Raw genomic sequence first — 22,630 nt, forward strand, 5'->3', positions numbered from 1 at the left:
GGGATTGAACTTAGGACCTTGCACATGCTAAGCATATGCTCTACCACTGAGCTATACTCAGCCCACCCAGGGCATCTGGTTTTAAAAAACCCCAAACAACCTGTGTTAGCGGGTACTAAATATATATATATATATATATATATATATATATATATATATGACTATAATAACAAACCTAATTACAGCAAAACCACTACTGTGGCAGAATGCAGTTTGGTGCTTCTGGTCAAGAACTATATTATTTTCTAATAAGACAGTAAAATAGTTCTATTGTTATCTCTCTGGTACACCTTATCATCATCATTGTGGAATCATAACAAATCTTCATTTATAAATGTCTGTTTCGTCCTCCAGATCCTGCCATGTGTTCCTTGCTTTTCATAGACTCTGCGTGACATCTCCATTTATGTTTAAAAAAGGTGAACGAGAAGGCACTAGAGAGGCAAGAGGACAGAGTTGTTGGTTCGGATTGTTTTGGGTTTGAAACTCCTTTGTGAAAGCTCATTGGCTGTGTTGCAGAGTTTCCAACTTCTTAGATTCTTTGGAAGAAGACCCTGGACTTTGTGAAATTCTGCGTGATGCGGGTCTTACGTCCAGAGAGACATCTTTCATGAGAGGGACCACTGTCCCCAGCAGGGCCTGGGGCATCAGCGAGGACAAGGCACAGCAAAGTAGCTGAGAGGCAGCGCATCCTTTGTCGTCTGCATTTCTGGCCTGTCCCCTGTTCAGTGGTTGCTAGGAGATGAGAGGTGGAAGGGAAGCCAGGGTGTGCTCAACAGCAAGGGTCCTGATGTTCTCAAAGGGTGCTGTTTGGCTCAGATACCTCTGTGTGGCAAAGGTGAGAGCGTATGAGAAGTCCAGGGGTTTCTGTGATGACCAGAAAGTCTTCCAGTGGGTCTGTTTGCTTGTCTTTATAGGGCATATGTGGAGAAAACCCCAAAGAAAGATTGCTTTTGGAAAGCTTTGCTCTGTTTGCTGTCTCCTGCCTTGCTCTCCCTCCTTACGCTATGGGTGGCCTTACTCCATGTGACGTATCGACCAGGCGACCAGACTGCTTATCTTCACGTCCCGTGTTGCCTTCCCCAGTGTGTCTGTAGAACCTTGAGGCCTCCCTTGTGCTGTTTCCCTGGCAGAGGCGCTTCCAAAGTGGAGGTGTGAGTTCTTGAACCAAGCTTGCTCTGACAAATCCAGCCAGTGTATACACTGCACATTTAGTAACTGCCTGTCTTTTGGAAAGAGAGCTTCAGGCCTTCAGGTGCTGGGGATGGCAAAAATTATTTCAGGATGCCCTTCTCATATTTGATGATCCTATAAAAAGACTTGGAGTTTATATGGGTTTGCATATAGAAGATTCTCAAAACTAAAGTTCCTGGAGGCAGGGAACTTGAATTTAAATCATGCGACTTAAGCTTTTTGACATTTATACCTGCTAATGATTACAAATTGTTATATAAGTTTACTTATGGAGGATTTGGCAAAATATACTCTGAATCATGTGATGCTTATGCTGTAATTTATAATTAATCACAGTATGAATGACAGATTTTAATTTGTTTGGTTAATTCAGGGGTCAACAGCAGCATCACAAGGACCCGCATGTCTGTGACTGTTTTTGTCAGACACACTGAATCAGTGACTCACTTTACTTCTCTTTGGGAAGATGCTGAACTCAGGTGACGTGACAGGAAGCTCAGCGCTACTGGAGAACGCCTATAGTTAAAGCTGATCTGTGTCCAAACTATTCCACTTGCCAGGCAAGTGGCTTGGAGCTGCAACAGACTGGGATTCCTAGAGCTGGAGAGGAGGGTTCAGAGGAAGGGCAGGGCTGGCCCGGCACTTGGGCTGCATGGCACAGAGTCTTAGGAGATTGAATGACAGCGTCCAGACCAAAGTTCGCATAGGGTACCAGACTAGATGAAGGAGCAAGCCAGAGCAGAGAGAGGCATGAGGCTCCAGCAGGGTATCTGAGGACACCAGATCAAGGCCGTGAGGTTACAGGGGCAGGCAGGAGGCAGAGCGCTACCAGGGCCCTGGTCTGACAACCAGCTAATTGGAGAGCGACATGTAACCAGCTGACTTACTTGGCAGTGAACATGCCTTAAGGCACATGCACTGTGCAAAGATCAAATCACTGGATACCCTAACTTTGAATGCCGGGGAGCCCTAGAATTGCAGATCTGACTATTCTGGTTTCGGGAGAGTGAGCTTTGGAAAGGGACTAAGTTATCCCAAGAGAAGCTGGGGAAATCTGACCGTCCCCTGCTGGACCTCCCTCACCAATCAAATATAGCGAACCTCGTAGCAGGTCTCAGGGAGTGTCATGGTTAGAAGAAAATGCTGGAGAAGATGTAGGAAACTTTGGTCCTTTACAACTGGTTTGAATCTTTACAATCTGGCAGCTGAAGATGTATTGAGGCCACATTTCCTGTTACCTGCTTTTACTATTTGGCTTGCAACAAAATGCTTTTAATGCACGTCTCCTCTTGAATTTTGGTGTGGGCCTGTAAATATCAGAAGTTGACGGTGAAGGGGACAGGGGCATTGTAGTGGAGTAAGTCATTAGATAGTCTTGGTTTCCAGTTTCATATCTTAACTCCACTAAGATGTAAATGATGGTCTGCTCATTTTAATTTGTAATACAAAGAAGCTATTGAGGTGTAGGAATGTTTTCATGTTCTCGTATCAGAGCCAAACAAGCAAAACATTAAATAATAGTACTAGTTGAAATGGTTTCCAAATCAGAAAACGTCACATTTCACTATAATTTTCTCATTCTGATTCCTATTTATATTTTTGGTGGAGGCTGAGTTGTGGTGGTCATAGCAATTCCTTTTTTTTCTTTTAACACAAAACTCGGATACTTTGATTTTTATCATTTGTACCTCATAGCAAGCCAAGATCTATTCAGATCTAAATATTTTGTTAAATAACCAGAACAGATCTTTTTAACCTTTGCTTCATTACCCTTAATGTCTTTAGAGCCCTGAATTACAGGATTTCTTAGAATTCTCTTTTGATGGAGCAGGAAATGGTCCCATGAACAGGGTCCTTTGAAGACGGTGAAAGTCTGTGTCCCGGTTACCCACCATTCGTCCTTTGTCGCCTCTTCAGCGGCTCTGGGGCCACTGGGAGTTTCTATCATGGCTGTGCACAGGTGGTCCTGGCTTAAAGACCAAAGTCTTGCAGGTTATTCCCTCTCAAGAGCCTCCCTTCATGAGAGTGGCTTAGGCTGCAAGGGAGAAATTCATTTAAGTTACCTCTGATTTAAGATTACACACACACGTGACATCAATAAAACTGACTAACCAGATTTCAGGAGAAAAAAAAACTCAGTGGGTGGTTCTGGATTCGAGGAAGCAGATATTTGTGGACTTCAGCTAATGGTCCTTGGTTCTTTCCTGAGTGTCTGCTTTCTTCTTTCGCTCCTCCCATCTTCTTTCTGTTTCAGAGCAACTGCTTACGTATAACATCAGTTGGCATGATTCTTCCCCCGGGCTCCCTTCACTGTACAGCCTTTTAAACTCTCGTTCTCATGGCTAAGGTCCTCAGTCTTTAGTACAAATGAAAGGGAGGGGAGGGCAGGGGACTCTCTGACTGGCCTAGCTCATAGGCTGTGTGGTCACTAGCAAACCACAGATTGCTCCTGGGGGACCTGGAGTCTGGACCATCAGCTGTGTCTGGGAGCGGGCAGGATTCCATGGAATAACGTATGGCTGTTGGGCTGTTCCTGCAGGGGTGATGGGAGCCGTGGGCAGCATGGAAATGTCTAGTCCCAGGGCAGTGGTAGCATAATTTCTACATTACCTCCCTCTCGGGGATAGCAAAACCAAAATTAGTAATGCTAGGTACTATTTATTAAATATCTACTATGTGTAAGGTACTTTATACATGTTGTTTATTCTTCAGAACAACTTTGCCGGGGAGGTTTAATCTGCATATTCAGATGAGGAAATAGAGGCCAAGAAACGACGTGCAGTTTGCTTAAAATCACAGCTAGAAGTGGTGTGGCTGGGATTTGACTCCAGGTCAGAGCATTTTCAAAGCTTATTCTCTTTTTCCTCTACTTGGTTACTGGTGAAACTATTTTGCAACCTGTAAAGCATTTTATAGATACAGTTAAGATTTTTATTAAAATATTATCCCCTTTTTCCCTGCAGACTTATGGTTGGACTTGGTCCACTGACAGTGTATTTCCTATCTCCAAGATCACTTGGAGGGTTATGGGAGTGTGTAACTGCCAACAGTTTCAAATTTATAATCTACACTGAAAATTGTCCTATCAGTAAATTGCCAAGGATAATTAAAAAAACAGAAACTCACAAGTCAGATCTTACAATGCTTCCAGGGAAAACCGTGACCCTGCCCATGGGTCTCCTCCCATCTACACAAGGGGTGGTGTGGCCTCCTCTTTAGACACGTGTCCTGGCCAGGCTCCTCAGCTGGCAGCTTGAGAGCTCCCCACACCCACATGTGCTGTTAGGAAGGGAACTGGGTCTTGATCAGTAACATTTGGTCCCAGAGCTGCCCTCTAGTACCGGTCAGGTCACAGGAGGTCACACTCTGCCCTGTCCTTCAGTGTCTCCCTCGGCCTACACTGTGGGGAGCAGTGTCTCCCTGTTCCTCTGGATACTCTGCTCTGCCCTGGGGTGAAGCCCCGAGCCCCGGGAGCTCTTTCCATGCAGACAGTTTTGGTTCCTGGTAGATGAGTTTTTACTGCGCTGTGTCTTGGCATTATGACTAATAGGAACGGGCCAGTTAGACTGGTACTGTATTCGCTGTGATCACTGAATTTCTTAGGAGGAAAGATCTCTCTGCCCTAAGTATCTGTGCCCCTGAGCAACTGAACTGTGTTCAGCTTATGGGCAATTTACCCTGAGTAGTAATTACTTCCTCTCTATTGGCAATAAGGAAGCTCAGAGGTAATTTTTGCCCCTGGGTCCTAGTAAAGTCTAGAAGGCATTAGAGCATGTGTGAGGCTACTGACATGCCGCGGCTTCATCGTCCCCTCCTTCCTACTTCCCCTTGGTGCTGGTTTCCTCACTTACATGTAAGATGCTGCTTCAGAACCATGCAGACTGCTTCAGTTTGCTTTTTTTTGGACTGAGGCGGGTATGGTGCAGAATGCCTCTTTCTTCCGAGTAACTGAGGGCTAGTGATGTGATATTTTAGGAGTACAAAGTCGCTACTGACTGCTGCCTTGTGCCTCTGGTTGGTGCTCAGCTTTGAAAAGAATTAAATTGGAGGAGGAAAAAACACTCCTTCCTACCCCCTGCTTTTTTTTAGCTTAAAAGTTGGAGTATTTCTGAGGTAGTATTAGCAGCTTTCTTGGATGTTATGTTTTACATTGAGAGGCTGTGTTAGGTGATTTTTCCCTCTATTTCTCTTGGAGAGACAGTTGAGTCAACATTTGAACATACACACCTTTTTAAAAATTTCTTCTCTAATTTCTAAAGGCTCATTTAAATTGTCAGATTTGACCAAAACATTTTAGTGAATAAGACAAATGTATCTTAAGAAATTTTAAAGTTATAATGTACAGGTAACCTTCAAGACCGAAAGGAATACCATCGTGTGAAAATGAGGGATGTTTGCTACACAGAAAGAAATGTGTACTTAACTTTTTAAAATTTTCTGAAAAAGAATATACTTAGGTACTGGACTAGTTTCTAATGAAGATTATGAATTCAAAGGTACATTAATATGCTATTGCCCTTTGAAAGCGATTTATACCATCTTGATAAAATAGTTACAAAATACCACTAGAAACCTGTTTCAAGAAATTAAAACTTGGCAAGCTGAAAAAGGTTCAACATTCTCTGTCAGTGGAAAGAGAGAAAGACGCATTCAACAACTTAGCTCCAGCTGCGCCTTCCAGTTTTGTTACAGCCCTAAACCCAACACGGGAGGAGGCAGGGCCTCGGCAAATGCATCTTGTGTGTGAGTCCTACCGATACACCGTGTGGGGTCCAGGCCAGAGCTTGGGGAAGGGGTCTGCCCAGGCAGTCTTGTGATCTGAAGTCCTGGGGCCACCCGAGGGTCCTCCAGGGCTCGGTGGATTTTAAGCTTTGCCTTCTGTTAAGCAGTAAAGCCAGAGCTCTTCCGATGAAAGACGAATGTCTCTTATGAGCTCCCAGTTCAGCAAAACGAGTTGTTAGACATCCAGGGAGGCGCTCTGCTCTCACACTGGTGCTGGTTGGCATCACTGTGTTCGTGCTCAGAAGTTGGGGGTTCACAGTGGCTGTGTTCTAGCAGTTAAGAGGAAGACTAAGAAAATGAGACAGGTCAGCAATGAAGTTGTGTGTTAGTTTTAGAGAACTGGCATCTTGTAACTCGAATTTAGTTGGAAGTACGTGATCTTTTCCAACTCTTCCCTCTGGACTCGTGGGCCTACCCATTATACCAGTAGGAAAATCTCAAATTTTTATAGATGATCTCAGATTGAATAAAATGGAGTCAACATGTTATTTCACCCCTTCTGAACCGTTTGTGGTGTGTTTAGAGCCCACCCGTGTGCCTTTTAAGTAAGATGAATCATGTGTATTCTTGACGCTTGTGCACAAATGTCTGCGTATAAGGTCGTGTTTAAAAGCCTAGGCTTGATGAATTAAGTGGAAACACACGCGTGCCCATCCCAGGGAATGGCTGTTGTTTTCCTGCGTCTCTGCTTTTAAAAGAAAAGGGCCTAAAGGCAAGTGAATGGAAAACTGTTGCCAAAGGTCAATATAGAAACAAAAGTGGCCTCTAGGTGGTGCTTGTAAGCAGGTTCAGGAAGGCTGGCAGCCCTCGGGGTGAAAGGGGATGGACTGGCTGAACCTCAGTAGCCCACAGGCCCCGGGGCAGTCTTCCAGACCGACGTCACCTGTCTGCAGGACCTGCAGGCGGGCGCTGGGCCACTTCGCACACCTTGCTTTTCCTCAGCTATTCCTTTAAGGTTTGTATTCAATGTGTGTCTGTAAACCTCACTGTTAGTTCAAGTCAGCAAACCAGAGGGGGAAATACACTTAATCAAAGAGCCTCTGCCAGTCATAGGTCATTTTGCCACAAAGCTTCATTTCACAACATCTGTCTGCGTCTCCCAGTTTCCTATTCGTCCCGCCCTTGTCCAGATGGTGCAAGCAGACCTGCAGGAGCGAGGCCTTTGTTCGCTTGCAAGCGGAATGTTTCCTAAGGGAATGGTTTATTCTTATTTATTTTTGATAAAAAGAAAGTTATGTAGAGTTTTTAAAAGGTATTACAGCTGCTGCATTTGATATCAGATACTAACCTGTAATTCCCGTTAAAACATTTGCCATCAATAAAAAGACTCCCCCACCGTGTAATTCATGATAAAATGTGGGACCGACGTGTGACTCCACATAATAGCCTGTTCATAGACACAGGCTCACTCAAGAGGAAACTGTTAGCATAAAAATGTAAGAATCTATAGATCCAGGCCGATTTTAACATATACTTTTTTTTTTATTAAATATGTAAAAAGATAAACGCAAGTCAAGTTATTCACATATTCAGAGACAAAAAACTATTCTACCATGCGACAGTAGGTGGGTAATGTAAAATGAATGTGATACATCTGGATAAGACTTTTTCATCTATTATGTCATTACTTATCTATATTTATAATTAACAATACATATGTTTACATTCCTTTCAGTTTACATTTAATATATAACAAAAGCTTTATGGTGTACTATTTAGTAAAAGTAATTTGAATGCATATTAAACCTTAACGGAATAATGGAAATACTCACCAGGGAAGGGAGGAGTTCATGGTTCCCTTCTGGAGTTTACTTCTCTCAGGTCAGGGTGTGTCTTTGTCTTTTTCTGCTTTTCTGCTCAGAAAGACAACGGGCTCTCTTTACCCCCTGCTTCAATCACTTCCTACCTGATAGGAGCAGTGTGAGTGCTATAACCAGTCGCGGTGGGTGGGAAGGGGAGACTAAGGACCAAGTCTGGCTTCAGAGAGGGAGGAGCAGAGCACACAGCAAGGGATGCTTCTTGGACGCGGGGCCACGGAGGAAGGCGTGCCCTGGATGCTGAGATGAGCGAATGATCGGGTACAGCCACCAGGGGGAATGGAGCGGCCCTGGGAGATGAGAGATGGTCTGCACAGAAGCTGGGGTGCAGCTCAACGGGACTAAGAAACATAGCTGTCAAGACTCCCCAGAGCATCAGTGATGTCCCATGTGATGCACACAGTGGAAGATATTTCAGATAGGGACAGGGAGAGAAATAGATAGCTCTTCTCTAAAAAAAAATGGTCTGCCCCAAGACTCCGGGAAGGAGAAGGAAGTATGACGATTGGGGAAAGTTATCTTTGCAAGATATCTGGCCAGTAGGTTTATAGCCGAGAAAGTTGGAGATTTGGGGAGGAATGGAGGGCCTGAGTGTCACTGGTGAGCCTTATGCACGTTACACAGTAATCATGTGCACCCACACGATGGGAGTCTAGGTGGTGAGCCACCTGGCACTGGGTGCTCTGACCTGACCAGGGCAAGCAGAGAACATCCTGGGAACCACTGAAGTGTCACCTGCAAGGAATTACTTATTGTGCCTCTTTACAAGAGCTATTTGAGAAGAAGGAAACCCAGTTTTGTGCAACAGGCCTGGGGGGAACGCGCTGTCAAGCATGATGCTGCGTATATATAGCACAACCACTCCCTGTAACCAGGTGTGGGAGGACGTCACTGCCGAGAGCCAGGCTTTCCAGCCTGAGAGGAACGAGCTGCCGCTGTAGTGCAGAGCAAGCAGGAGAGAGAAGAAAGGGAAACCAAACACCACGGAACCTCTGTCCAATTCTGCACAGTGTCTTGTAATAACCTCAAAAAATACAAGCGATCTTTTTCACATGTAACTCAATAAATACCACTTTGCCGCAAAATGATTCATTCTGAGAAGACTTCTTTTGGTGGAAAGCTTCCATGCTAGAATTTAGAATTAGTATTTCATCAGTTAATAAAGAAATGTCAAAGCTTTATGATACATAATTCAGAAATTTATTTTAAGCTTTTCAGTCAAGAGGAGAGTGGGGTGGGCACACTTGTTTGTTGTTTTTTGCTGCACCTGCTAAGTTAAATAACAAGTGAAAGAAAACCTAAAGTTAGAAACCAAGTGTAATGAATGATCTGTCAAAGGGGGAAAAAAAGAGGCAAAGATTTGGAAAGATGCTACGAAAATGTGCAAATATTAGTTAAAAAAATAAGGAATGCTTTTAATTCATTAATGTTTCCTCTGTTTATGAGTTGCCACGGTTTAGCACAGGTCAGTGACAAGGAGGGCCATGGTATTAAAGAGGGGAAATTCCTTAACTCCAGACGGCATTGGGAGTCAGATTTTTCTGTGCTGTCATTCCAGTGTCAACACCAGACTTCAGAACCAGGAGTCTCCCTTGGGCTGATGCTCCTGTTTGTAAGGTCTGCAAACCCTGAAGTCAATCTTTAGTAGGAATTCCCTCACGTGGATGACAGGACTGGGGCTGAAACCCACACAAGGAGGCAGGAGGACCTGTACCCCTGCAGACCCCCTTTGACTGCAGACAACTGATGACAGCTTTTGGGGCGATTGGCTGCCCACCAAAGAGGACCCTGAGAAAGCAAACAGCATGAGAACCTGTGTGTGTAGGAGGTGGCAAGCAGTTAGTTAGAGGGCCAAGTTGAGATGGTGTTTTCCTTGAGTGAATGTCTTTCAAAACTAACATACTGTGTGGTTGTCTAACGTGCTGATGTATGAACACTGCTGAGCCCTGAAGTCCTACTTTAGATTCCTTTCTTTTTCCCCTTTAGTTTGTGAGTAGAGGGAGAAACTGACTGTGTGTTTTTCCCCATGAAACAAGTCACTGTCATTATGGCTTTCATATCAAGTATCTCTTTCCCTTTGTTCCAATTTATTATTTGACCAAATTTATGTTCAGAGGTTAAACTTGCAAACATCAAAGCACCACAAATGTGTGTGATATCTAGTGACACTGGGTTGAGAAATGCCAATATAAATACCATATATCAAATTACCATTGTTTCACACCAGGATAAAAAGGAGGGTGGGGGTGGGGGGGTGGGGAGAGTTATTCTGGAAAGAAATGCAAAGAACAGAACCAATCTCAAGCAGCCAAGTGGTGAAGTTGAAGGTATGTGACCCCGTGATGTCTCAGGGAGGCTGCCCCACGGTGCTGCTAGTGTGTCTTGGCAAAGAAAGGGGGACCGAGCGCAGTGGCTGGCACGGGCGCCGGCGCGTTGATGTAACAGCAGACGGGGAACAACTGGTTTCTGATGAGCTCGAGGCCACACGTGTTCCAATTCTCCAGAAGAGAAGTTCCCACCCAAACGGAGGTGTGGAGAGCTGCCGAGATGGTTCAGTACTCTTCCTGCTGCTGGGGCTGCTGTTCGTGGACTTGTTCCTCTGCCTCGGGCTCCTCCGGGTGGCCCTCCTGTGGGGCAGGGGGAGAGGTTTCAGCTCAGTCTACTGCCGGAGGCCCTGCAGTGTCCCCCGCCCCCTCGTCCCTGCGCAGCACCGCATCTCCAGGCTGCGGAGAGCGTGTGTTTAGCCACGCGAGTGCCTCGCCGAGGCGCACACAGGCATGCCTTCGCTTCCCCGCTCCAGCAAAGAGCAGCTCATTCTAGAGCACAGCCAGCAGGCTCTATGCACGTTTTCCTTCTAGCCATTTTGGAAGGACATCTCACAGAACATGTTCCATACTTTCCCACCCTCTGTAAAACAGTAAACCAAACGTAAGGACTCCAGAGCTTCATGACGGCCACGAGCAAGCCTGCTGTGACCCAGGCCCTGCGGTGTGACCCATGGCTTCCTGTTTCCTGCCCCGCTGTCTCACCTGGTACACGTCTGCTTGAAGTAGACCCTTTGTCATAAGCTGTTACTCACTGATGCAGAGAAGCAGCTCGTTAGTGCGGTCAGCTAAGCAAAGGACAATAACCCCAATTCCGGGCTGCCCCCAGCAGCTGGCTTCTTCAACACGGGAGCTCAAGGACTTCGGGACTTTGATTTTGAGTACGTGAGGCCTTTTTTTGCTTACTTTCTGATGGTTGAGGTGTTCCTCTACTTGGCTCCAAATGACCTATTTACTCATTTGCCTATAACCCAGGGAAGCACATCACGAACACCAACTCCGGGGATCACCCACCCTGGCCAGCCACTGCTGCGCATTCTTTAATTTTTGGATCTCACAAAAATACTTTAGTACCCAAGCAGAGGGAGGGTGGCTAGTCAGTACGGCGACTGCTCCCTCCAGAATGCACGGTGCTTTTGTGATGCAGTTGGGAGTGTACGCTGGACCTACAGATGCGCCGTGTCCTCTCGCACTTTGCACGCCCACTCCTGTCTGGCCCCTGTTCCCTTTAGCCTAGGACGCACCCGTCAAGGTCTAAGTCAAATACGGCAGGATCATCACCCCAGACCCAAGGATTCTCCCTCTCCCTTCTCCTGCAGCACTCTGCTTCTTCCTTGCTATGCAGCTCTGACTTGTAATCTTGTCTGTCTCCAACTGTGTGGCCTCATCCTCTGTGTCCTACGTCGTGTCCCGTACAACTCTGCATGTGTGTCCAGAACGAGACCTCAGACTGGGTGCAAGAATGCACGACCGAGACTACCAGTCGGTCAGCCAAGGTCGCGGGCCGCTTGTCTTCTGAGAGGCAGTATAGGGTCAAGGTTATAAGCATGGACCTAGAGTTCATACCCCAGCTCCATTACTTACAAGCGGCGTATGTAACTTAACTGCTCTGCGCCTCGGTTTTCTCAGCTGTAAAATGGGGGCTAGAATGGGTACTTCTGTGTCCATTTAACAGTTTTCAGTGAGTGTCATTGATCAGTGAATCAGTGGAATCACTGAATTATTCAACAGAGGACTCTGAGTTGAAACAGTGAAGTACCTGGAACAGTGTTTGGCACATAATATAAGTGAGCTGTGTTATTTCTTGATGAGCTTACTTCTAGAATATATTCCAATCAGTTAACAGGATTCTTAAAAAGTAATCTTTTCTATGGCCACAGTGGAAAGTGACATTGTATTGAAGATGCAGGTTCAAATTGAAGGGCAGGTTCTAGCGCTGCCCCTTACTAGACTTGTGTCAGGAAGCACGCTACTTAATAAACGTTAGCTCTCCCCAGGTCGTGACCACACCCTACCGTCACACCCAGAACTGCACCTCTGAAACGTGCAGGCCCATATCCTACTCTCTGCCCACATCATCCTAGGACCCCTTGCTCCTTAATTCCTTAACCACAATGTCTTCTGACCTCAGAGACCCGAGCAAACTTCCCAGGTTAACCAGTGTACTGTTAATGCTTGGGGTGCAAATTACGGCGCTCTGAAAGGCCAGCAGGACACACTGTAACCCAGGCAGCTGTTACGTGTCACCACCAAGAGCTGCCAGCCCACAGTGCCCTGTAGGTCCTCACGCACAGACAGTCTTTCTCTTACGCCCCGTGCAGGAGCAAAGAACTCAAATGCACATGTCAGGGGGAGGCCAGGCGAAGCCTAGGCCAGATGTGTGACTAATGCACCGGGACGCCTAGACCTACTTAATGAATTCTAGTATTTGCACATCAGTGCATCACAGCTCCCTAAATGTTTAGCTGTGAGTGACTGCTCTGGAGCTCCTTATTCTCATGATGATCATTAGGAGAAGGAGCACGTTAGAAGACAGAACTGAAGGCTCCAGGCCACTGTGGGAGGAAAGCAGGGGCAAAGGAGGGAGAAGCGGTTCCTGGGAGGCTCCTGGCCCCCGTGGCGCCCACCTTCCCGCGTAACAGGCTCCCACTCACACCAGCGCAGAGCGCGGGCTGTTCTCTCCTCCCGGCTCTGGTCCTGCTGCTTCCTCTGCCTGAAAAGAGACTCCCCCGGTCTCAGCTCTGTAACTGTCCACATTCCTAGCCATCTTTCAACATCCAGCACAAATGTCAGCTTCTCTGCGAAGTTCTCGCCTGTCCCTCCAGGCTGTCTTGATGTGCTCCCCACACACGTTTATTTATGTCTGTATTATCGCATTTATCACAAGCTGACATATTCCAGTTACTGGTGCCCCTGTCGGTCCCTCACTGGGACCGCAAGCTCTTCTAAGGCTGGAACTGCGTCTGCTTTCTATATACCCGATGCTGCGTCCAATGACAGAAACACAGGCGGCATCCGAAAGACATGGGTTGACTGGGGGAGGATCTCAAGGTCATTTGACAGTGGCTTCTGTGACAGGACCTTGGGAAACAAGCGCCTGTCTATCAGCAGGTGTTCCTCAGCCAACAAGACCCACAGAGCAGCGGCTAATCAATGACCAAGTCCGGGCGCCTGTGCCCCAAGTTAAGTATTAATGGAAAAGATGATGAGGATCCTAGAGAGAGGCACGGGACATCTAGCTGGCCACCTGCTCTGGAAACTTCCATTTGGTTTCTACAATTGCACAGTGAATTGCCTCTGTTTACTTCCACACTCAGAACTCTTATCTGGATTTCTACACCTTCCAGGACTGTTTGACTAAAAGAAACAAAGAGCAGCTGTCACAAAATATAAAGACTGAGGGAGGAGGTCTTTCCAGCAAATACCTCCACCTGAAGCGTCAGTGCCAGGGCCGTCTGGGTTTAGCTGAAGAACAGGCACTCAATCCAGCCTTTGATTCCTCAGCACCTCGCCCACCTCCAGGAGGGAGGCAGCCAGAAGTCTCTACCTCTCAGATGTGCACAGAAGTCATACCAGCGGCATCATGAATAAAGTACTGACATTCGTCCCCCAGACACCATGCACATCATGGCTGCACGTCCACCCAGCACTCGAGTGTGTGAATGACCTGAAAACAGGACACAGTGTCGGGGTCAAGCATGGGGGTGGGGTGGGGGAGGAGGCTCCGAGAGCTTGGGAAGTAGGTGCAACGGCACAGCAACCTCTGAGCATGTTTTTGTAAAGTGATGCCTTTCCTGGGCACGGGGAGAAGCCTGCAAAAGGCTCACTCCCTCAGCGGCAGAACCTGGGCAAGCTGGGAGGCTGCCACAGAAGCAGGGCTCATGCTCAGGGAGGGAGGCAGGCACACGCCTGAGGGCTCTAAGGCGTCTAGGATTATTCCTTGAACCTCTAGGAAGAGAAGAGAAGGCAGAGTAGGCTAGCTCTTCGGGAGCCTCTCCGGTCCACTCCTGTGAGAAGGTCGTGTGCACGCACGCGGAGGATGGAGGCTGCCCCGCGGTGTCCAGACACACAGCAGTCTTCCCCTTCTCTCGATGTAGAAACCAGAGTTTTAGACAATGGGAACTGTCACATTCTAAAAAGGACACTTGGCATATTCCAGCCTATTCGCTATAGAAAACTCAGCACAGCCTGATGTGTTTCAGAGTTGTCCAGACACGGAGTTGCACTGGAAGTTATCCTGGAACTAGAAAAATTAAGGCAGCAACTGCAGGAGAAGATTTGTCCTGCTAACACACATGTTGGTTGTGTTAAGTCTGTTTTCTCTTCCGGATTCCAGCTGCCTGGTTACTGTCCCTAAATCTCTTCTTGGATTTTGCATACCCCTTAGCATACACCCAGCAGTGATGCCACTGCCTCCTTCTCCTCCTCGCTACGTTTCTGTTTGATGAGATCAGCATGGTGCCAGCGAGAACAACAAAGGTGGGTTTTGAGATGCTACCAGCCAGAAGAAAAATGGAGGTTCTTGGAGGATGCCAAATTGAACAGATGAATGCCCAGAGACAGAGGGCAGGACACTTACTTTTAAAGGTGTCAAACAACAAAATGAGATGAAGGGAGTTATCAGAAGACCCAGGTAGGAATTTGACTACATCCTTCCTCACACAGAACACATGCAACTCAATATTGGTAATTAGATAAAGTCTATCCTGCAGTTTCCCCCAAGTGGTACCACCTTTATTTTTCCCTTCCTCATGGCACCCAATATACTGAGAAGCAGGGAACACAGTCCTTAAGATTTTGGGCTCTGAGTTAGAGAAACCTGGGCAGTGAGGTAGTGATGGAGCTTATTAAGGACATGTTATTGGGCAAGTAATTTTATCTATAAAATGGAGATAAGTAACAGTACTCACACCACGAAGGGATGTGGTGAGAAATGTATCTGGAACAGGAGTGTAATATCCAGCACATGCTAAATGCTCAGCAAACATTAGCCATTACTACTAGTATGTTCCCCATGTAAACGGCGGCTCAGGCTTGGGGAAGGGCACGAACTCAGGACTAGGAGTTCAGATGCAAATTTGCTGCTCATTCACTTGGGAATGTTACTTAATCCCTCTGCTGCCTTATTTCTCTCACCTGTAAAATGGGATAATACCCATGTCAACCTGATAGGATTCTCCAGAGAAATTAAAGGAGCTGATGATCATAAAGCCCTCCCCCCTTGTCTCCCATCTCAAGAGTCTGAGGAAAGGACCTGCTAAACCCATGACTCAATGACTGATGATGCTCTGAAGTATTACATCCTTTTGGGGTGTCTGCATTAAGCGCCCCTACACTGCCAGAATGGCTCTCTGCATCCAGACCGCAGCGTGCTGGGGGTGGTGGTGATACAAACGGTAGAACAGAAGCTGAGAGCAGTCATCCCAGGAGACGACTCACCCGGGAGGCAGGAGCTCTTGTTTAAGCGCAGCCCTACCTGCCATTCGCCAGGAATTCAGTGGCCCTGCCAACTCTTAACTTGGAGTCCACCTGACGGTGCTCCCACACAAGGACTCCCTTCCTGGGACAAGACCCGGCTTGAGGTTAGAATCAGAAGGCTTTTCCTCCCATTGGCAGCGCAGGGCTGGGAAGAGTCCGTCCTGCAAGCCTCCTTGCTCCCGGGAGTGGGCGGGTCCTGGACAGGACCCAGCCCTGTGCACTCGGGTTCACGGCGCTGCGCCGACCTCAGCGGACTTAGCCTTCATCAGACAGGCTCGCAAAGAGAAGAACCATGATTCACGTCGCACGTGAAAGACAACAAAGCACTCTCTACGTACAGAGTGTCATATAAATGCCACTTCAGGTGGTGCAGATACACCACAAACCAACCTTTGATTTCTTCCATCTGATCTGAAAATATTGAGAGTGGTATTTGGGACCATCTCTAGAACCTGACCAGGCGGATTCCCAGGGCTTCAAGATCTACAGCCTGAGCTAACCAAGAAAGAGGATTTAAAATTATGTATGTATCCAGGGCAAATGAAAAAGGTGGTGGAGAGTCCCCAAACTCCAGACAGTTTCAGAAGATTTCAGAGCTAGGATTTTAATCTTACGTGGAGTAAACATCTGCCCAGTATTCAGTGGGAAAAGGAGGCAAAGCCAACTTGCTCAAGGCCTGTTACATTCAGTGGAAATACCAGCACACATGCAGCTCAACCACAGAGCCCTTAGATGCCCCGCAGGCCTCCCAGTCACACAGACCACACCCTTGCAGCAGCCTCCACCGGGCAGGAGAGCCGCCTGCAGCCTGGCCCGTGCTCCCTGACCTTCCACGGCGCGGTCCTCTGGCGGGTGAAGCCCGGTCAGGCCCTCCCTCTGTGTCTGGGGACCCGGGGTGACCTGCCTCGCCTCTGCCATTTATCCTGCCCCTCCCCCCTCCCTTGCTTCTTGAGCCTTGTTCCTCAGCCACTCCCCGGACGGAGCCACCTCCTGGGTCCCCCCCTTCGGCACACTCACGCCTGGTCACACCTGGGTAGCAACCCCGGTGGGCAGGGCAGCCCCACCGAGGAGGCCTTCGAGAAGTATTTTTCAACAAAAGGCTGTCCCACAGTGAGGCTCTGCTGGTGCTGAGTAACCAAGACAACCAGCTATGAAGTAAAAACAGACAGTTGTGGGACTTACGGGGCTGAGCAAAGCATCTAGGATCATTTCTCCTTTAACCACCGTCTGATCTTGCACGAAGAAACCAGAATCCTTACACATGTTCTTACTGCTCAGGGAGGTGCAAACCACTGGAGAGCTGGCTGTGTACACCTGTTTTTCTCAAAGTCCCCCAATTCCACCCCCACTACCCCCCCCCCAAAGTCACCCACCCATCTCTTCCCAGATTTATGGATGCAAGTCCCATAAGCATGGGCCGGTGGACCACGCGGATAATGATGTTCGTTCCTCCGGGAACATCAGAGGCACTGGCCGAGCTGTACTTCTCACTCAGGTCCCAGGGCGGTATCCGAGGGCACGGCCTCACCGCGCGTTGACCAAGAGCATCACTTTAGAACCTAAGAGCCGAGGGCTCTGCTCACACTTACGTGCTCTTCCGAAGCGTAGAGGACTTCCATTAGTCGCTGCACGAGGTCATCGTTCTCCTGCCCGTGCTCCTGGCAGAGTAGCTCAATCTCTCTCAACTTCCCGAAGTAGAAATCCCTTTCCTTTTCCACGCCTTCAAGGGCAAGTTTTAATGAATGTACCTGTAGGGGAGCAAAGGTGCGAGAGAAAACCTCAAAAATACAGCATAAGAAGTAAGTGACCAACTGTGCCTGTGCAGAAAGACCCGAAATAGAAAGACAGAAACGTGAAAAGAACCGATGTGCAAGTCTGGGGAGAAACACAGGCTGCTGCTGCTGCTGCTGGCGCTGGAGCCTGGGCCAGATGTCCACCGTCAGCAGCACCCAAGTCCCCCCCCAGCAGCTGAGTGTTTGTAACAGAGGCTCAGGGGTCGTTCCACCCAGGCTCCGAGTCCGCTCACGTGGGCCGGGGCACATCTTCTCCTAACTTGTTCGTCCCCTGCAGGGCGGGGAGATGAGAAGGGGGAGCGGGGTGGGGAGAGGCTGGCACCGTGGTTCCCTTAGCTGCGCTGTGAGGACCCTCCTTTCTTCATGTCACTTGCATGAAGCTGCCCTCAGGTCTGGACCCCTTTGTAGATGTCCCTGAGCCAAACCAGACAAATGCTTCTACTCAGAGACTGGGTCGTGGCTGCACAGGGAAAACTGGGCAAGACTAAAAGCCAGCTGAGTGGATCCACATTAACGCCTCTGGTTCTGGCTTCGAGTACATCACAGGAAAGGTGGGGAGATGTGGGAGCTCCAGCCCCTCACCACACAGCCCTCACTCCCTTTCTTCTCCCTTGATGCTGGTTCAGGGCCCTCCCGGGGCGGTGCAGCATCTCATGGTGGTTACACAGCTGGTGCTTGTGAAGGGACGGGAGGGACGGGTGAGGCTGAGTCGGACAGAGCCATCACCTGGGCCGAAAGAACACCGAAAGGCGTGTGGACAGATCTGGTCTCAGATCCCAGACTGCCACGCTCCCACTGGCACGGCAGCAGCACACAGGCCCAAACCATCCCCTCTTCCTGCTGTCCGAGAACACCTTGAGTTTTTTTTTTTTTAACCCTTTGAGCATTTATATTATGCAGAGAGTATCTTTTGGAGGTAAATTAAGTCTTTCATGACCTCCTGAGGTGAAATCTCTTTCAGTATACTAAAAATCACCCTTAACAGAATTTTTAGAAATTACATTTGGAATAGAAAATTTCCTTCTCTCTCTTTCCAGTAACTTGGGGCCTTTCCACATGTTATTTGTCTGGCATTACTGGTTCATTCAAACATGTACTGAGCACACACAGTGTCCATCTCCTTGTGCACCTAGCAAACGTGTATCCATCTGGTGAGACTCAAGGATAAGGCTCTTCCTCAGAGTTAACCTCAGTGATGCCCTCACATAACTGCTTACAAAGCAAAGGAGGATCAGTTGCTAACTTTTAACTATTACTTCTGATAATACATACTATGGCCTCGATATTTGTAAAAACTGAAGGCGAATAGTAGCTTGAAATCCAGAGAAAAGAAAACTCCCTTTATTCTAGAGCCCCCTCCCTAGACTTGACCACAGAACCCATCTCAAGCCTGCACTGGTGACAGCAGATGAGTCCATGGCAGTTCAAGTGTCTGGTGTCTGCCGGCTCCCCCGTATCAGGCAAGAAGGGTCTCTAGGTGCTCTGACCCACGGAAGCCAGGTGTGTCTGCCTCTGCAGTGCTGTGGTCCTTACGCTGAACGAAGAGCTGAGGGTCTGTAGAAATACCCAGCCCCAGTCAGTTTGGGCTGCTGTCCTAGACGTGTCAGGTAATAGACACGCAGCTATAACATTCCCCAGTAAAAACCAACAGGAGCTAAATCATATGATGAAAGATCATTTGGCAAATGGGATTCCTTTCTCACAGTCCCACTCCGATGCCTCCGGGTCTTTCACAGGTCACAGTAAGAGCCTAAGCGCAGGAGGGGAGACGGAGGGCGGACCCTTGAGAAAAGTCAAGGGCAAGTTGTCTTCTCCCAATTCCCCACTGCTCAGCTGTCCACACACTGCAGCCTTCCAGTCTGATCCACAGACTGTCCGCGGGGGCTAACCACGGCCCAGTCTCCACCTCCCAACCCCGTGGCCCCTGATCGCAGCAGTGACCACCCCGCCTGCTTGCTGACCCACTCCCCAGAAACTGTTCCTAACTGTTTCAGTCATGTCTTTTCCTCCCCTGTGTCTTTTGATTAATTTCTGTCATTGAAACTGTCTAGCACAGTGGTGCTTTCATAGCACGTCAGGGGAGCCTGCCCGAGGAAAGGCATGAGGCCAAGTGAATGAGAATTCTTTACGTTTACGGCGCTTGTCACTTTCTCTATTACGGCTGTAATTCACTCTCGGGGACCCGGGCATTTTCACTCAGCCCACCCTTGTCCTCGTGTCCTCAGTTCCGATACAGTGGTGCCCGTGTGGCTACCCACCAGCTTCAGAGGGGCGCCTGCAGGCTTCAGGGACAGAAGGGAGGAAGTACTAACGTCACCTTCCCTCTGGGACACAGGGAGGTGCAGGCCCCCTCCCCCATGTGAATGTGTCAGGGGCGGCCGGGAGAGTGAGGCTGTTGAAATAATGAAGGAATTACAACCAGAAGGAGGAAGACCATTGGAATGTACTTCTGTCTTTTCAGTCTTCTCCAGAGTGCCGTTCTGGACGGTAGGACAATTTAGCTGAAGCATCACAGAGGGCTGGGTCCTGAGGGGATGGATGGCTGTATGTGTGACTCAAGAGCTAATGGGAGCCTAGAGCCCCAAGGAGAGGAGGTGGGGCTGGTGGGCAAGGCTGTAAGGGAGGGCGGGGCAGGAAGGGTCTCAAGGTTCCCACGTGGTTCTACTTTGGGTTGGTGGGTGGGGAACCTGGGCGTGGTAGGGGCAGATGAAGATGAAGAAATATGAGATAATAAAGATATCCAAAGAATTTGAGTTCCTAAGGAAAAAAGGTTTATAAATCCAAAGTATCCTGGACCCACGCCTGAGGCACGTTAGGTCCACCCTGACTTGCTGGGAGCCTCAGGCGTGTGGCCCAAGGCTGATCACAGCTGTCCTAACTGCCGTTTTCCTTAGAAGAACTTACTACTGGAAATTGTATAAGGGCTCCAGCAGAGAACCGGCAGGGAATGAGAGCAGTCCACAGTTTCTAAATCAAAGTCCTACCCACCGGATGACTTACGGTTTTACTTTTTTCGTGAAAGCGTTCCAGGTTGTAAAGAAACACCCCAGTTAAGCAACTGCTTGCTTTCAGACCAGATTCTTGTTTGCAAATATACAATTATCTCAAAAACTGTTCCCAGACTCTTGCTGGCTCATCAAGAATCAGATTAATCACTGGGATTGGCTGGGTGAGTGGCTGGGAACAGCCTGAGGACCTGGAATGTAAAGGCTGCCCTCCTGGGGTGGGAGGGGCCGGGGTAAAACTCTCCTCCCAACTCAGGGGGAGGAGGGGCAGCTTCTTATTACTTCTAAACTCTGTATAATCTTAGGCAAAATTCGCTGCTGTTAGTTAGAAACCGTACCCAAGCTTTCACACTGAAAACTGCAAAGGCAGTAGAGCTAGATTTACTGTAATGCTAAGGATACTAGATAAAAAGGAAAGTTCTCTATGAGTGTGGCCTTTCTGATCCCCCATCACTGTGTTCAGTGCTCTGGCGGGAAGTGTTGGTTTTTTGGCTTGTGTAACAGCCTATGCTGTGTGACTGCCGTCTGGAAGTTCTTTCAGGGAAGGGAAGGTGCCACTATATTGCTGCCATTATATTATTAGCATCAAACATAGTGTCTGTCACATAGGACAGGCTTAACCAAGAGTTGCTGAAAGAAAGGAAGGAAGGAGGGAGACAGCCCCTAATGCCTTAAGCACCATCTAGACTGGCTAGAAGTGGGCAGATGGCCATGGTCTAGCCTGGAGCTCCTGCTAGGCACTGAGGTGGCAGGGCGGGGTGGCCTGCACACCTGCATTTACCTGAGGCTAAGTCATCTGTCCTGTCTTTATGTGCAACGTTGAGATTGGTGACTTAACATCTTTTACTCATAATAGGCCCCTGATTTTATCTGCCCCAATGGTCCCTTTCATTTTTACTTGCCTGAAACCACTGGTTCCATCCCGTCCCCTCCCCATCCCAGGCCCTGCTCGTCTCACCCCTTACACCTGTCACTGCTCCCCGAGACAGGGTCAGGAGGACCGGTTACCTGTTCGTTAAGCTGTATGACCTGCGTTTCTAAATCTTTATCAGATTTGGATGCTGAGCTGCTGGACGAAGCCCTTTTGGCTGATGAGGGACGAGAAGGTGTGGATCCTGGTTTAGATGCTGGACTGGATCTGGCTGCACCTGAAAGCAACCAGAATAAATCATGAAGATTGGCAACGTTAAAAGCACTTTTTAGGTATATAGCAAATGATAGAGAAAAGGAATTTACTAAAACACAGAAGAGATACTGCCAGCAACCCCCTCCCATCACAGAAGTACCACAAATACACTTAGAAAGACTGCGCTCAACAAAACGATAGCATCATCTTGGACGACTTACTGAACTTTCTGAGCACGGTTTTTCCCCCCTCAAGTAACATGAGATTAATGCAGTTGTCCTTTCTCCCTCTGGAGAGATGAGAGTAACAGATACAAAGGGATTTTAAGTTTTCTTTAAGAGTTAAGGTTCTATGATGAGCTCAGAGCATCACCGTAATTGAATTTCTAACCTAGACGTTATAACAGACTAACACTTCAGGAGAAGTACCAATACAAATGTCTTTTTTTCCCTCTCTTTTAATGCATTTCCTAGTTTTAGCCACTGAAAGAGTCTAGGAGCCGTGACATCTCTGTAACAACAGGCACTCCTGGTGCCCAAGTCCTAGTTTCTCAATGTTATTCTGCAATAAAAGGGCTTCTTGAGATCTGGCTGATCGCAGGGGTGGGGCAGGGAAAGGACAGGGTGGGCCTGGGAGAATGTGCTCAAGGATTCATGTCAAAGGACACAGAGGCCAGCCTGAAGGGGCTCCCAACCGGCCACACTTGGACTGGTTGCATAGCATAAAGACTAACGGCTGTAATGCATTACAAGGCACTGAATAAATGCAAAGCTAGTTCATGATGATGGGCAGGGGAGAGGCAGGATCTAAAAATCTTTACGGAACACTGACAGCTAGTAAATGCCCAAGAAATGCTACAACTAGAAAAGTCACACTGTTGCAACACACGTAACTGATTCAGGAAAGTTCATCCATTGACTAAAACACTGAGAGGTTCTTGAGGAAAAAGATATTCACACGTATCAGGATACTACCCTATAAATCACTTATAAAGGGAAAGAGATACGCTTTCACAACAGGGAAGTCTGGGGATTTAACCAAGTTATTCAACAGCATCCCTAATAACGCTAGAAATCGGCAAAAACAAACAAACACTGATGTCGGATATGAA

General features: G+C 48.0%; 1 protein-coding gene and 1 long non-coding RNA gene across 6 annotated transcripts in view; one reads left to right on the plus strand and one right to left on the minus strand.

Moving 5' to 3' along the window:
* LOC107033376 (uncharacterized) overlaps positions 1-22,630 on the plus strand; it is a 66,644-nt gene that overhangs the window by 42,398 nt on the left and 1,616 nt on the right. The gene's annotated exons all lie outside the window — the stretch shown is intronic.
* The window catches only part of MAPRE2 (microtubule associated protein RP/EB family member 2), a 137,373-nt gene continuing 124,595 nt past the window's right edge, over positions 9,853-22,630 (minus strand). For all 5 annotated transcript variants that reach the window (XM_015237657.3, XM_006202308.4, XM_072949020.1 and 2 more), the window contains 3 exons: positions 21,402-21,541; positions 17,185-17,343; positions 9,853-10,420 (listed from right to left, as the gene is read on the minus strand). In XM_015237657.3, the coding sequence (XP_015093143.1) occupies positions 10,346-10,420; positions 17,185-17,343; positions 21,402-21,541 (374 nt within the window). In that variant the 3' untranslated portion in view covers positions 9,853-10,345. The remainder of the gene's footprint in view (positions 10,421-17,184; positions 17,344-21,401; positions 21,542-22,630) is intronic.

This window comes from Vicugna pacos, chromosome 24 (genome assembly GCF_048564905.1).
Source record: "Vicugna pacos chromosome 24, VicPac4, whole genome shotgun sequence".
NCBI classification, from domain to species: Eukaryota; Metazoa; Chordata; class Mammalia; order Artiodactyla; family Camelidae; genus Vicugna; species Vicugna pacos.